Source organism: Ambystoma mexicanum, chromosome 9 (assembly GCF_040938575.1).
Source record: "Ambystoma mexicanum isolate Mex_15411 chromosome 9, UKY_AmexF1_1, whole genome shotgun sequence".
In the NCBI taxonomy this organism is placed as follows: Eukaryota; Metazoa; Chordata; class Amphibia; order Caudata; family Ambystomatidae; genus Ambystoma; species Ambystoma mexicanum.
Genome location: NC_090931.1, coordinates 265,837,160 through 265,850,266, shown reverse-complemented (window position 1 = coordinate 265,850,266; position 13,107 = coordinate 265,837,160). Strand labels below are relative to the sequence as shown.

Genomic DNA, 13,107 nt, shown 5'->3' with positions numbered 1-13,107 from the left:
GGTAAAGTCAATTTCACTTTACTATTCTTGGGAACTGCAGTTCACCCAAGAAAAGTTATTTAAAGCTTATGGGAAATCTAAAGGATTTTAATGTGACACTACACTGAAGGTGCTGTGAGTCACCATACAAAAAGTAGATGCCTATGGAGTTCGTCAGACTCCAGAAACAAAGGAAACACAATCTAAATCAGGTCAAAAATACATGAGGGAGTGAGCAAAAGGGCTCACTTACTCCAGGACAGAAATAAAAAGTCCAGCAACAGAGCTGGGGGTCTCTAAGGTTGAAGGGAATTAGCACAGAAATTAGAATTCTCTTTAACACTAGCTACCCTTTCCTTTTTTACTGGGCCACAATCGCAATTGTTAAGGAAAGACAACCACACATTCTCGTTATGGGGTTAACGGTTTTGTATGCTCCTTCTCCTTTAGCCTGGGTCAGGATCCTCCAGATAGATTGACTCTCATGGCTACATAAGGCAACAACCATATTTTGCCATTGGCTATTCTTGATCGAAAATCACCATTGTGTTAGCCAGTATTTATATTCAGCATTTATGGTCTTAGTCTTACGCTGCCGCTCCCTCTCAGGTTAAACAGCACTACGTAATTTTCTTAGCATCTCAAATGGCAATATGAAAGCCATTTGTGGCTACCAGAGGGCCTTTTACAGCAGTTCCTGTCTCAGGGTAGACATATCTCTGGGCGTAAGTTGATGTAAAGATATGTTCGCCTTGCAAAGTGGCTGGCAGCTAAGGAGATTGCTAACTGTATTGTGTCCAGTTCTAGTTAAAGCTAGAATGTAATGATAGCTAAAGATACTGGCAATTACTCGTGGCCCTTTTTTCCAGGCATGAAAGTGGTTACCTAAGAAATAATCTAATGTAGATCTATTCTCCATACCCCACGTTTGTTGCCCCGGGCAGTCTCCCCTGGTTCTACCATTCAATTGGATAAGATCTCTATGCCTCAGGAAATTCATCCACTGGGAGCCCTTCCTATTGCTGTCTTTCCGTTTCATCACACATTTTTCAGTGGCATTCCAATAGGCAGCACACTGGCTCCTCAATGCAACAGGGAATTCAAATCTCCACTCGGTTATCTGCCTATCACTAGCTACCGCTCCTGTCAGCAGGGCTTCCTGGAAGAGGTCATGTATGGGTTCTAGGGAGAGTGTGTCTGGAGGCATATATACATTTACAATCAACAAGGTACACTTCTCATTCCCATCCCCCTTCCTCAATTCCACTACTTGTATGCTACTAATAGTGGTAGGGAGTTCAATGCATCGGGAATCTATGGTCTGCCTCACCAATTAACCCCCCCCATACGGTCGAGCCCTGGGGACCCCTATTGGCCATTATTTGGAGAAGGTGAAAACCATCCAAGTAAATGGGACTATCAAGCCAGGTTTCCTGTAGAAGAAACACAGTCGCTTTAGCAAGCGAATGCACCAAGCCTTCTGTACTTGTATTCCGGTAACTATATAATATCATTTACCCCTACCCCACTGATTTTCGGGTGTTCCAGATCTCGGGCCCCCTTCGCATTTGTTCATTTCTACTAAGAGCCCTATCCTGTCGTAAAGGCACTTGCATTATCGCCCCAGGGTTTCTTACCAAACAATGTAGAACATAGCTTTGTATACAATGTTCAAAGGTATCCCTAGGGTTCTTAATAGGCTCTTCGTAGAAAACCACCAGTCTAAAACCCAGTTTTAGCAAAATGTCCACTGATGTGCACAACAGCGCTACCACCACCGGACATACAAATTTAATCAATGCCCAATTAGTAGTGCTGTCCCATTTGGGCAGTTCGATGTTAGCATATCCCCACTTCCAATCATGGACATGGGAAGAATGCTCGTCCTTAAATCAAGCAGGATAGAACGGTTCAGGGAGGGGCAGGTCCATCGGATTCAGTTGGTCCATCTTCACCAGCGAATTCAAATTCAGGGCCATCAAGTGTGAGCCATATGGCTTAGGCTTGTCTGCTACGTAATCTCGAAGTCACAATGGCTTCTGGGGATAATTAACCTTTTTAGTTGACTCCCCGCGGTTATGAAGGTTTAGTGAGTCGCTTACCATGGGTTTAGGCTCCCCTTTTCTTGAGGCGTCACGGCCCACTTTCCTGTAGAAAGGGGAGGACGAAGGATTACAAATACCCAAAGTGTCGCTCAGGTTTTCCCTTGATACTACTTTACTGGCTTCAAACATGACACCCTTGTGCCGTGGATCAAAAGAACGCAAATCCCTACTCTGTGGATATGGGGGGTGTGGGTAAATTCATTAATCTAGTGGACCTCTTAGCGCAACCCGTCTCGCTGTTCAGTCACCCTGAACTTTGCGGAATGTTAATCCCTGCTGCACGACGACTGCCCGGCAAAGACTGCCCAGCATGCAGGAATTAGGGTCGGTCCTTGTTTTAACAGTTTCCGCACATGGCACTTCGGGACACTTTTATTCATCCGTTTCACTTCCCACAGTTGGACTTTTCCTCATTGATCTCTCATTACAGAGGGCTTTTAGGGCGTCGTCTTCAGCAATATTTACTGAATCTTTCGGTCAGTAAATAAACATACCTCTGTAAATCCGATATTACTGGGGTACTAAGACACCAAATTTGGCAGCAAACCTTTATTTGATTGGCCCCACCTTCCCAACACTTTTTGTGATTCACACACCTTGCTGCTTACTCTGTGGCCATGTAATGTTATCAGAAGGTTCATGCTAGCCAATATATCATCCCAAGGTCTTCGCAGCAGCATTATTACTGAGGGTGAAGAGTCTAGCAATATGGCCCGAGCGGGTTACATTTTTACACATCACAGGGGAGGAGTTGTCATCCAAGCTTTCAACTACCGATTTTTCTGAAGGGGAGAGCAGGGCTTCCAAGTTCAGGCTACTTGATAAGTTTGTTCCTATTACATTATCACAGCTCATCAAAGCAGGGCACAATGATTTTACGATTCAACTCAAAACAAAGCTTAAGCAATGACCCGTTAACTCTTTCCGGCAATGAACATTGAGCGTTTGGTAAGGTCATCGGCTGACTCATCAACCTCTGCTTCAAGGGGAAGTGCTTCTGTCAATGGCCAATTGTCTTTGTCTTGGGATGCTGCAACCAGACAGAGGTCGGGATGCCAGGCTCCTCAGTCCTTTACCGGCCCTCACTATATCTCTGTGCAGCCCCCAGTCTTTTGGACGTTTTGAGAGCTTTGTATTTTGTATTTGTTTATTTATAGTGTGCACCCTGCCCAGAGGCATCTGGGCACATGTTTAGAAGGCAGTTACAAGTTACATTAATAGGTACATAGCATTTTTATAAATATCTACATAGAGGATAAGAACATTGCAAAGGATAGCAGAGCAGACCAGTGTGTACAGTGCATACAATGTGCAGCCAGTTTACTGCTAACAAGTGCCTGGATTACAGTGGGGTGGCCAGGACATCCTGTTCATGAAGCCAGAGTTTGGTTTTATTTTTGAAGGATTGGAAGGCAGGAGCATTAGGTAGAGAATTCCAGAGCTTGGCCGCTAGGACTGGGAAGCTCGAGCCTTTGGCTGTCTGCAGCTTGAAACTGGGAATAGTTAAGAGTGTGAACCTGTACCGATCGCAGGGGTCTGGACGCAGTATGTAGTCTAAAGCGTGTGGAAAGATAGGCGGGTGCTGCGTTATTCTGGGCCTTGTGAGTTAGGGTGAGTGCTTTGAGGGAGATGTGGTGAGTAATGGGTAGCCAATGCAGATTGCGTCTGGTGGAGGAAATGTGGGAGCGCCTAGGAATATTGAGCTGCCCTTATAGCATTGTTCTGAGTGACCCAAGTTTATCAAGATTTCTTTGACTCGTCCCAAGGTAGAGGGCGTTGCAATAGTCAATTTTGGACATGAGGGTTCTAGCAAGGATTAAACCAATGCCCACTCTCAAGAAAGGACAGCATGCTGATCAGTTTACAAGTATATGCAGACGCTGAGGTCACTGAATCGGTTTGTCTATTGAGAGAAAGAGTAGAATCTAGGTAAATTCCAAGAGTTTTGGAGACATTAGTGACTTTGATAATGTTACTATCAATAATGAAGGATTTGTATTTGGGGTCTAGTTTAGTAAGTTTGGACTGAGAGCCTAGGATGAGTAACTGTTTTTTCATCATTAAGGCAGAGCCCATAATGTGCCATCCAGGCCTGGATGACTGTATAGACAGCATTTAAAGCTTTGACATCAATTACATAATCGCCAGCAATAAGTATCTGGGTGTCATCAGCATAATTAGTGTATGAGGCACCCAGATAGTCCAGAATATCAAAGAGCGGTTTAGTAAAGACGTTGTAAAGCATGGGAGATGCACAAGAACATTGTGGGACTCCACATGGGAACTGGTGCCGGGTCAGCTGCAGCTAGGTGGGGAGAAGACCCTCATAGATCTGTTTGCCAGGAAAGAGCTGATCCAGGATATTGCTGTGTCAGAGAAGTGAGCAGCAATCTTGAGATGATGGCAGAGAATTTGATGATCGACCAAATCGAAGGCTGCCGAGAGATCAAGGAGGAGCAAAAGAGCTTGTTTGCCCTGGTCTTTCAGGTCCTCGATTTGGGTTTTCAGATCAATCAGGGCTGTTGGTATCAAGATAGTCCTGGATTTGGAGATAAGCTGCTCGGTCCAAAATTTTGAGTGGGTAAGGCACCGTGGTGATGGGCCTGTAGTTAGCCGGATTACTAGGATCTAGATTAGGTTTTTTGATAAGAGGTATGACCCACACACCTTTGAGGTTGTCAGGTACCGAGCCAGTTTTGAAGGAGGCAAAGAGGTAATGAATGGGGCGAGATCATGTGCAGCTTCCTTTATGACCGGAGCTGGGCAAGCATCTCCTTGGCAATTAGAAGGCTTGAGCTACAAGATAATATTTTCAACATCTTTAATGGAAAGGGGTGTGAAACTAAAAGGTTTGAAGGAGTGCTTAGGAGAGGGGATTTTGTACGAGGTGGGGTAACCCTCTGTGCCTGGGAGGTGGCTTTTTTTGGTATTAATTTTGGCTTGAAGCAAGGCAATTTTGTCTAATAGAGCCTTTTGAATGTTGGAACACCACTCAGTGTCGGGGTGCACGTATCAAGTGGGGCAACTGGAGACTTGTTCCTTGGGGATCTTAAAGAGTTCCTTGGTGTTAGATTGTGCTTATGTGATCCTATTGTTATTCACTTCTTTTTTAGCTGATAATATGGCTTCTTTGTAAGGGAGGCTGTGGTAAGGTTTTTATTGACTGGCAAAGGTGAGCTTTTCCAATGGGCCTCAGCTTTTCTTTGCGCAGTTCACAAAGGTGAGGGGTGAACCAAGAATTAAGGTGGTTACAAGGTTTTTGTTCGCGCAGTTTAAGAGGGGCAATGGTGTTGAGAGCTTTTAACATGACACGGTTGTATCTACCAGGACAGTAGGGTCCGAGCACCTAGATGTAACAGAGTTCAGTAAAGGGAGGATAAGAGGGAGTAGTTTCTCAGCCGAGATATCCTTATTGCGTGTATAAGTGGGCGGGACAAGGTTGGGTTTGTCTATGGGTGGATTGGAATTGATGGAGAACAGTATTATGTGGTGATCAGACCAAACACAAGGAGAAACGGAGGTTTCTGTTTCACCTTGTGAAACAGAGGCTTTCAATTGCCATTTCAGTTTGCCATGCATAGTCACGCTCCACGCTCCCACGCACAAGGGCGAAAGTAAGGGAAGGGGGAGAAAGTGGGAGTGATACAATACCAGGGACTCAGGCGAGGAACTCTAGTCAATTAAGAGTAGCCGCAGTAATAACCCCCTTTGCGACCCTTGATTACATAGTTAAACCTTACGTTTTAACACATTGCTTTCAACTAGCCAGTAGCTTAGTTCTACACCTCTGATGCGTAGACAGCACTCGTCGAGGCACTCCTTGTGGGCAGGCGCGTCGAGTGCGCTCGGCCAGCCGTTTGAATCCACTTCCTGATAGGGGGCGGGACTTTGTCCAAGCACCAACAAAAATGAATGCATCTCGTTCCCCACAGGAAGCAATGCTGTTTTCTGCCACTTCTTACTCTGGCCCGTGTGAAGGAAATATTAAAAGCAGTGAATAAAATGAGTCAAGGAACTCTGTCCTATAAATATACTCTTTCATCCATTCAGCGGTACACCCCATTTCACCAAGGCCAGTCCGGCGCCGGGATCTTTTGGCCCCAGCACGTTTCGATACAGTAGTTCAAGGATTTTAATTAAATGACCAAAATGAAGTATTAATGCTGCCTCGAAACCCTCGCTTGCAGGGTTTGAGAGGCAGACAAGATAACCACTAGGCTATAGAGATTTTATCACTCAGATGCACCAGTTACTTCTTTTAACATGGGTCATTCTGAATGTTATGCCCAATATAAGCACTGCTGCAGATGAAATCGATAAAATCTTTATGTCCTTGTTAACATTGCAATTCTAGCCGCGCCAAACTGGCTCCTGCAGCGAAATGCCCACGCCAAAGCGGCCCATGCAGAACCAGTAGTGCTGAAATGTCCTGCTGCACCATTCAGACTTCAATCATGCCTTTCTCCTACATTATACTAATTGGTTAACTCCTATTGAAATCAATTCTGTGCATGTCAACACCAGTATTTTGACAATTTTAATTTACAATTAACCTATCATATACTGTGTGTCCTATAATTCATTTTTCTACAATTAATGTAAATTTCTAGAACAGTTGATATACGTCACTTTATAAGCCATCACTTTATAAGCCATCCTTGACCATTGAAATCTCACTTGGAACCCACGGTCTGTTATTGGCTAATCAAAAATCTGAAATAGCAACTCAAATAAGTGTATAAACAGGGCGACTGGTATCACCTCATTACATGTCCCTAGTGTCATACTTACTATATACATTTATCTAGCGCTTAGAAACACTAGTGTAAAAGCGCGTTATAAATGACATAATAGCGGCTATACTGAGTGTAGCACCTCCCAATGGTTCTCGTGCTTTCAGTGTCCCTCGCCAGTGACCTTGGTATCGCCTAATCACCTTTCTCTCCTCACACCGTCACGCCCCTCAACCTCACAACAAAATGGCATGTCACCAGTTATCTGCTTAGAAATCCTTGCACTCCTATGCAGAGTGCAGCAGTCTGCCATGGTAAGGCAAGTTTCGGGGCAGATGGCCATCCATTCCAGTCCTTGCTTGGAATTGTAGTTTTCCTTCATTTCAAACGGGAACGAAAAAACTACAAGTCCAAGAATCCAAACGGGAAAACACAGGACTGTGTGGCCTTCTCATGCATGGCCACAGTAAAATTGCGAGCTCTGTAGAACGCGCATCACGCTCACCAACGTCTGAAAACCGCACTCCCACCCCGAGTCACATCTGTCTCCTTATACTAGACACACTTCGGGTTATTTTATACCGCCATATCAATGGACCCCTTCTTTAGCACTAACCTTCGGTGTGCAGCCCCCCGCAGCCGCAGGACACGGTGGGCAAGCCCCGGTGGTGGTGCAGCAGGCCAGGCCTCTGGGGAGTACTGGCGGAGCCCAGCAGCCAAAGGCTTCTGGTAAAAGGTCGGGTAGAAGCAACAGCAGTAAGGGGGGAACAGGGCAGCAGCGGCTCCAGTGGCCGGGAAGCAAGGCGGAAGGCGGGGCGTAGCGCCCGGGACACACAGCTCAACATGTTGAATGGATATGGGTCACTACGATACAGAAGACAGGACAGGGATCACACGTGCAGAGGGCAAAAGCCGGAATTAGCGTCATCAACGCCACCGGAAGCTTTCAAGGACATTCCACTTACAGTAGAGGGTGGCATCGAAAAGGGCTTATGGAAAGGAGCTACTGCTTCGACGAATCAAGCAGCCATCTTGGAATGGTACTACTGTAATCACACCCTATACACGAACCTCTATGTATTACACGGTAATGACGCTATAGTTAAGGTTATATAACAGCAAGGAAAGTTACACAAAATTAAATAATTTCCGCTGTAACTTTAACGTCGAACTGTTCGCAAAATAAATACTATTTTGGGGGTATGCACACACATCTTTGGCAAATTTGGAGAACTTACAAGGAGCAATATTAACAAAAACATTGCAAAATAGATTTTTTTTTTACATTGGGTTTTCCATAGACTAAAAATGTCTTTTGATTGCATATCTGAAATCTGTCCGTTTTGGCATAAGACTTTGGCATACAGCTGTGTATATCATGTAACTGCGTGTTACACTAATTTTGGAAAATCTGGATAGCCCAGCTTGCACCAGCTTGCTTCCGAGGTGTGGTGTTTCATGAATAGCCGAAAGTGAAGTGAGTGGGCACCACTGGTATTAAATCCATGTGTCTTTGGTATTCAAAATTAGTGCACGAAAAAATCCTTTCAAACGATATATACATAGCTCTCAACTCACCTGCTTTTGGCGGGTGTCACCCACCTTGCAAAGGGCTGACTCACCGGCCAAGTCTCCTGCACGCCCATTCATTCCAATGGGCGTCTCACCCGGCATAAACAAAATCGGGTGATTTCACCCGCCTTTGCGAGACAAATGGTTGAGAGCTATGTATATATTATACACTTGAAAAGGAGCTGGCTGTGACAAGTTTGGAGACACCCAAACTCAAAAGTCCATGTGGAGCAAGAGACCAAGTAAAATACCTAGTCACACAGCCACTCTCCTGGGTTGTGGTTTTTCAAAATTACTGATAGTTCAACTTTAATAGTCAAAAATATACTTCAAATTTCAAAAAGATAAACGAGAAGTTCTGTTGTTTTTCAAATTAGTTGATATCCAAAAAATGATCTAAAAAAATGAGTGGTCACTAATATTTTCTTAGTGAGGAAGAGTTTGCCACAATGAATTCATCAATCAGACCAAATTTGCCAATGCATTTCGGAAATAAATTTCCTTCATCAGGGCCAGTCTTAGAATGATACATACATATTCATAAACAAAGAAAACAATTCAAAATGGTGCATAATTGCATATTGGTGTCATACATCATCGTGGTAAAGTTAAAAACATACCATTCAGTTGAGGTTGCAGTAGTAGATGAGTAAGAAAGAGCAGAAAAAAGAAAAATGGAAAAGGCCAATGAGTCACTATTGTATATAGGTAACAATCAGTTAAATGAACAAGAAAAGCCAGTTACCTGTGACTGGTAGGTAGAATGTTGAGTGTGGCGAACTAAAGTGTAGCGGCCATATGGTGACCGAATCGAACTGCCTGACCGGAATCAGCGCAGTAAAGTAGCCTGCAATGCGATTGCTGGAAACAGAAGAAACCCGTTGTTGAAAGCGGTTCTCATCCGTGGTCATGATTATTTAAAAGGTGAGGGAAGTGTTACCGTACCGAGGGCGGGAGCGGAGCTGTTCTCCCGTAGCCGGCATGAAGCAGACTGCCGTTGTCGCATCGCAGTGTTGCAGAGGCAACGCTTCCTAAATACGACACGTGACCGCGTTGCGGCCCGATGCGCGCGCGGGCGATACCAGATACTGCAATCAGGCCAATGGACTTGAAATACATGAATCTAGACATTTATCAGACCTCACGAGGATGAGTGGGGAATTGTAGAGTGATCAAATAATGAAAAAAGAGTATAGTAGAAATAGAAGAAATACCGGTGCAAGAAGGCTGTATTGACAGATTAAAATGACAAATGAAAAAAGTAATGCAAATGACAATAAACTCCGCTGCCATTGGTGTCGTCCTAGGGCGGCACCTTGGGTCCTAGACACAGGGTCCAGGATGTGCAGCGTTGGAGTCAGGAGGTAAATAGAATAAGCAATAGTATCTATATTGCACATCAGTGTGCATACCTTAGGTGATTGGTGTCATCGAGTAACAGCACTTTAGGTCCAAGACTATGAGTCCAGGAATCAAAGTAGAGCTTGTACAAAGTTCACAATATATGGGCACTGATAACACTGTATAAAGTGTTATCTAGGAACATACCAATCATGACAGTAGAAATAACACAAGATCATAGAAAACAGTGATAATTGATTTCCTCATTGAGTCCATTAGGTGCTAAGGACCGCCATTGTCAGGCCTTGCGCCCCCCGTACCTGGAAGGCGACACGGGACACAGGTCTTCACGGTTCGGGTTCCCGGCGCGCACTAGCGAGCCTGGGTACACCCACTTTATTTCTTACATATGCGCGACGGTGAACCTTGCCGTCGCGCTCACGTGATCATCGTCACATCCCTCCTTTTTCATAACGAAATGTAACATAGCCGTTAGGCATAACTTACTGTCAAAATCGACAGACATGTGAATACACATGAAACATTACATGAGCCCAACGTGGGCAAGTACAGAGAACTGCAGGTTGATTTCAGCTCGGGTCCGTGATGTAGCCTTTGAACCTCGCCGGACATCTCCGGCCTTCCCGGTGGGGATGTCGTTCTTCTGTCGCAGTATCGCTTCTCTCTCTTTCCAGGTCACCTTGCCCCCTTTTGCATCCCCAGTGTCTTCTTCCGGAGGCTGCTCTCTGTTCACTGTTCGGGCTGGGGACATTTCCTCTTGCAGCTCTCTCTGTTCTTCTTTTGCAACTTTTCTGAAGAAACATGAGTTCCTTGTCACCGACCCTCGCTGGTCGGCGGCGGTCACCATGGACCCTTTTACGTGGGTTACTCCTATGGGAGTAGGTTCATAGTTGAGGGACAATTTTCCCCCCGGATGGCGGTTTCTCACCAGGACCATATCGCTCACTTCAATGTTTGGTGGTTTGAGCCGGCATCTGGTATTTTCACCTTCTGTGTGCGTTAGCCTGTCCTCTGACGTCTTCTGGTCGTCGATGACACCCGGTTGTCAGCCATCTGTCTCGAGAATTAGCCCCCTCTGGCATCTGTTGAATAGGGCTTCAGCTGGAGGCACCCCTGTGGATTGGTGGGGGGTAGATCGATATTCCCTGAGGATCTGGTATAGAGTTCTTTTTAGCTCTCCTCCTTGTTCTTGTGCAAAGCGAAATATTTTGCTGAGCGTGCACATAAAACACTCAGCCTCTCCATTTGCTCTCGGCCAGCCAGGTGTCACTTTTCTATGTGTGATACCGCAGTCTGTCATGAATTCTGAAAAGTGTCTTCCCTGAAACGGTGGTCCATTATCCAAGCATATTACTTGTGGGAACCCATGGGTTGCGAATACTTTTTCCATTACTTGAATGATTTGTTCGCATGATGTTGACTCGACCAGTTCCACCCCTGGGTATCTTGACCACCTGTCGATCATCACCGGAAAGTACATTCCTCTCCCTGTCGACCCAAAATCCACATGCACTGTGTCCGATGGGTTGTTGCTTCGCACTATTGACTCGAAGCTGGGTTCCTTGTTGACAGGGGCGGCTACCTGGCACCAGATGCTCTTGCTAACATACTCATCCACCTTTTCCTCAAGCCCTGGGAATCACACCTTGGGGCGGGTGCAGCCTCACCTTGGTCTTCACCGTGCCCTAGTGGCCGCAGTGTGCCAGTTCTATTACTCTCGTGACCAGCATTTTCAGGATTACGATCTGTCGTCCTCGTAGTATCAATCCTTCTGCCGTTCTAGAGAGTTTTTGTATCGGACCCGCCACAGTTGTTGTAGTTCGCGTTGAATGTCTTTGCCTTTGTGAGTTGTGCCAGCTAGAGTTGACCTCCATTCACTGCTAACAACGGCATCCTGAATGAGCTGGAATCATTCATCTTCGCTTGAGGCCCCTGCCACTGCTTCCAGCGTCAGGGCTACTGGTTTCGCTGAGTCCACCACTAGGCGGACATGCTCCTCACTATCCAAAACCGTTGTCGTTTCCGGATCGCTGCCACACCTGGGATGTTGCGACAAGTAGTCCGCTGGGTTGTGGGTTCCCAGTCGGTATTGTAGTTTCACCCCATACTCCATGAGAGCTAGCTCCCAATTGCTCTATCCTACGTGGTGGTTTGGAGGATGAACCCGATAGGATTGGAATTAGTGACTTGTGGTCGGTAATTACAGACACAGGTTTGCCTAGAACATAGATACGGAAGTGCCGACAGCCCCACAGAACAGCCTGCACCTCCCTCTCAATCTGAGAGTATCTTTGTTCTGTTGCTGTAAGTGCTTTGCTGGCATAGGCTATGGGTCTCATTTGTCCATAGATGTCCAGCTGAAGGAGTACTGCCCAAAGCCCAACTGGGATGGCATCTACAATTATTTCAGACTCCTTCCCTGGATCGAAGAACGCCATGGTCTCTCCGCCTGTGAGGGCTTCTTTTATGATGTCAAAACCCTTCTGTTTAGTATTTGACCATGTCCATGCAGTGTCCTTACTAGTCAGGGTCCGGAGAGGCTCTGAAAGGGTTGCCAAGTTCGGAATACATCTCACACAGTTGGTCACCATGCCCAAGAAGCTTCTAACCTCTGAGATGTTTTCTGGGGGTTTCGTTTCTTGAATGTCCTTTACCTTCTGCGGGTCTGGAGAGATTCCCTTGGAATGGAAGATGAACCCAAACAATTCTATGCTGTCTTTGAGAAATTCGTATTTCTCACTGTATAATGTTAGGCCTAGGTTTCTGATCCGTTCAAGTGTCTTTTCTAACCGGGTCATGTGCTCGGTCTCTGATGTGGCATATACCAATATGTCATCACTCAAGTTTATTACGCCTTCTAGGCCGGCAAAGGCTCCTCTGATGACATTCTAGAAATCTTTGGCCGCCAAGGAGACCCGAAGCTCAGGCGCTTGTATTGATATAACCCGTGATGGGTTGTGAATGTCGTTATATATTGTGAGTCCAGGTGTAATTCTAATTAGTGGTATCCGGATCACAGATCAAGTTTGGAGAACACCTTTGCTCCTTGTAGTTCCCCCACCACGCCATCTAGTGTTGTTGTGAGTTGTGTTTCACGTTTTATGGCAAGGTTAGGTAACCTCATGTCCACACAGATGCAAACAGACCCTGGCTGTTTTGATTTGGCAGCGACTACAATGGGGGACACCGATGTTTTAGCGCTGTTGGGCACACTGTCTCGTCAATATGCAATTTGATGGGCTCACCCATGGGTTTCCCCATGCCTCAGAAAATGTCGGCAAACTTTTCAAGTATGTGTCTGATGTCTGCGGCATACAGTGAGGGTGCAAAGTGTACGATTCCTAGTGCCTCCAATG

At 45.7% G+C, this 13,107-nt stretch overlaps 1 protein-coding gene across 1 annotated transcript in view; it reads right to left on the bottom strand.

Moving 5' to 3' along the window:
* C1QBP (complement C1q binding protein) overlaps positions 1-7,822 on the bottom strand; it is a 34,533-nt gene extending 26,711 nt beyond the window's left edge. The window contains exon 1 of the mRNA XM_069614600.1: positions 7,434-7,822. Coding sequence (XP_069470701.1) covers positions 7,434-7,662 — 229 coding nt within the window. The 5' untranslated portion in view covers positions 7,663-7,822. The remainder of the gene's footprint in view (positions 1-7,433) is intronic.
* Between the last annotated feature and the right edge of the window lie 5,285 nt (positions 7,823-13,107).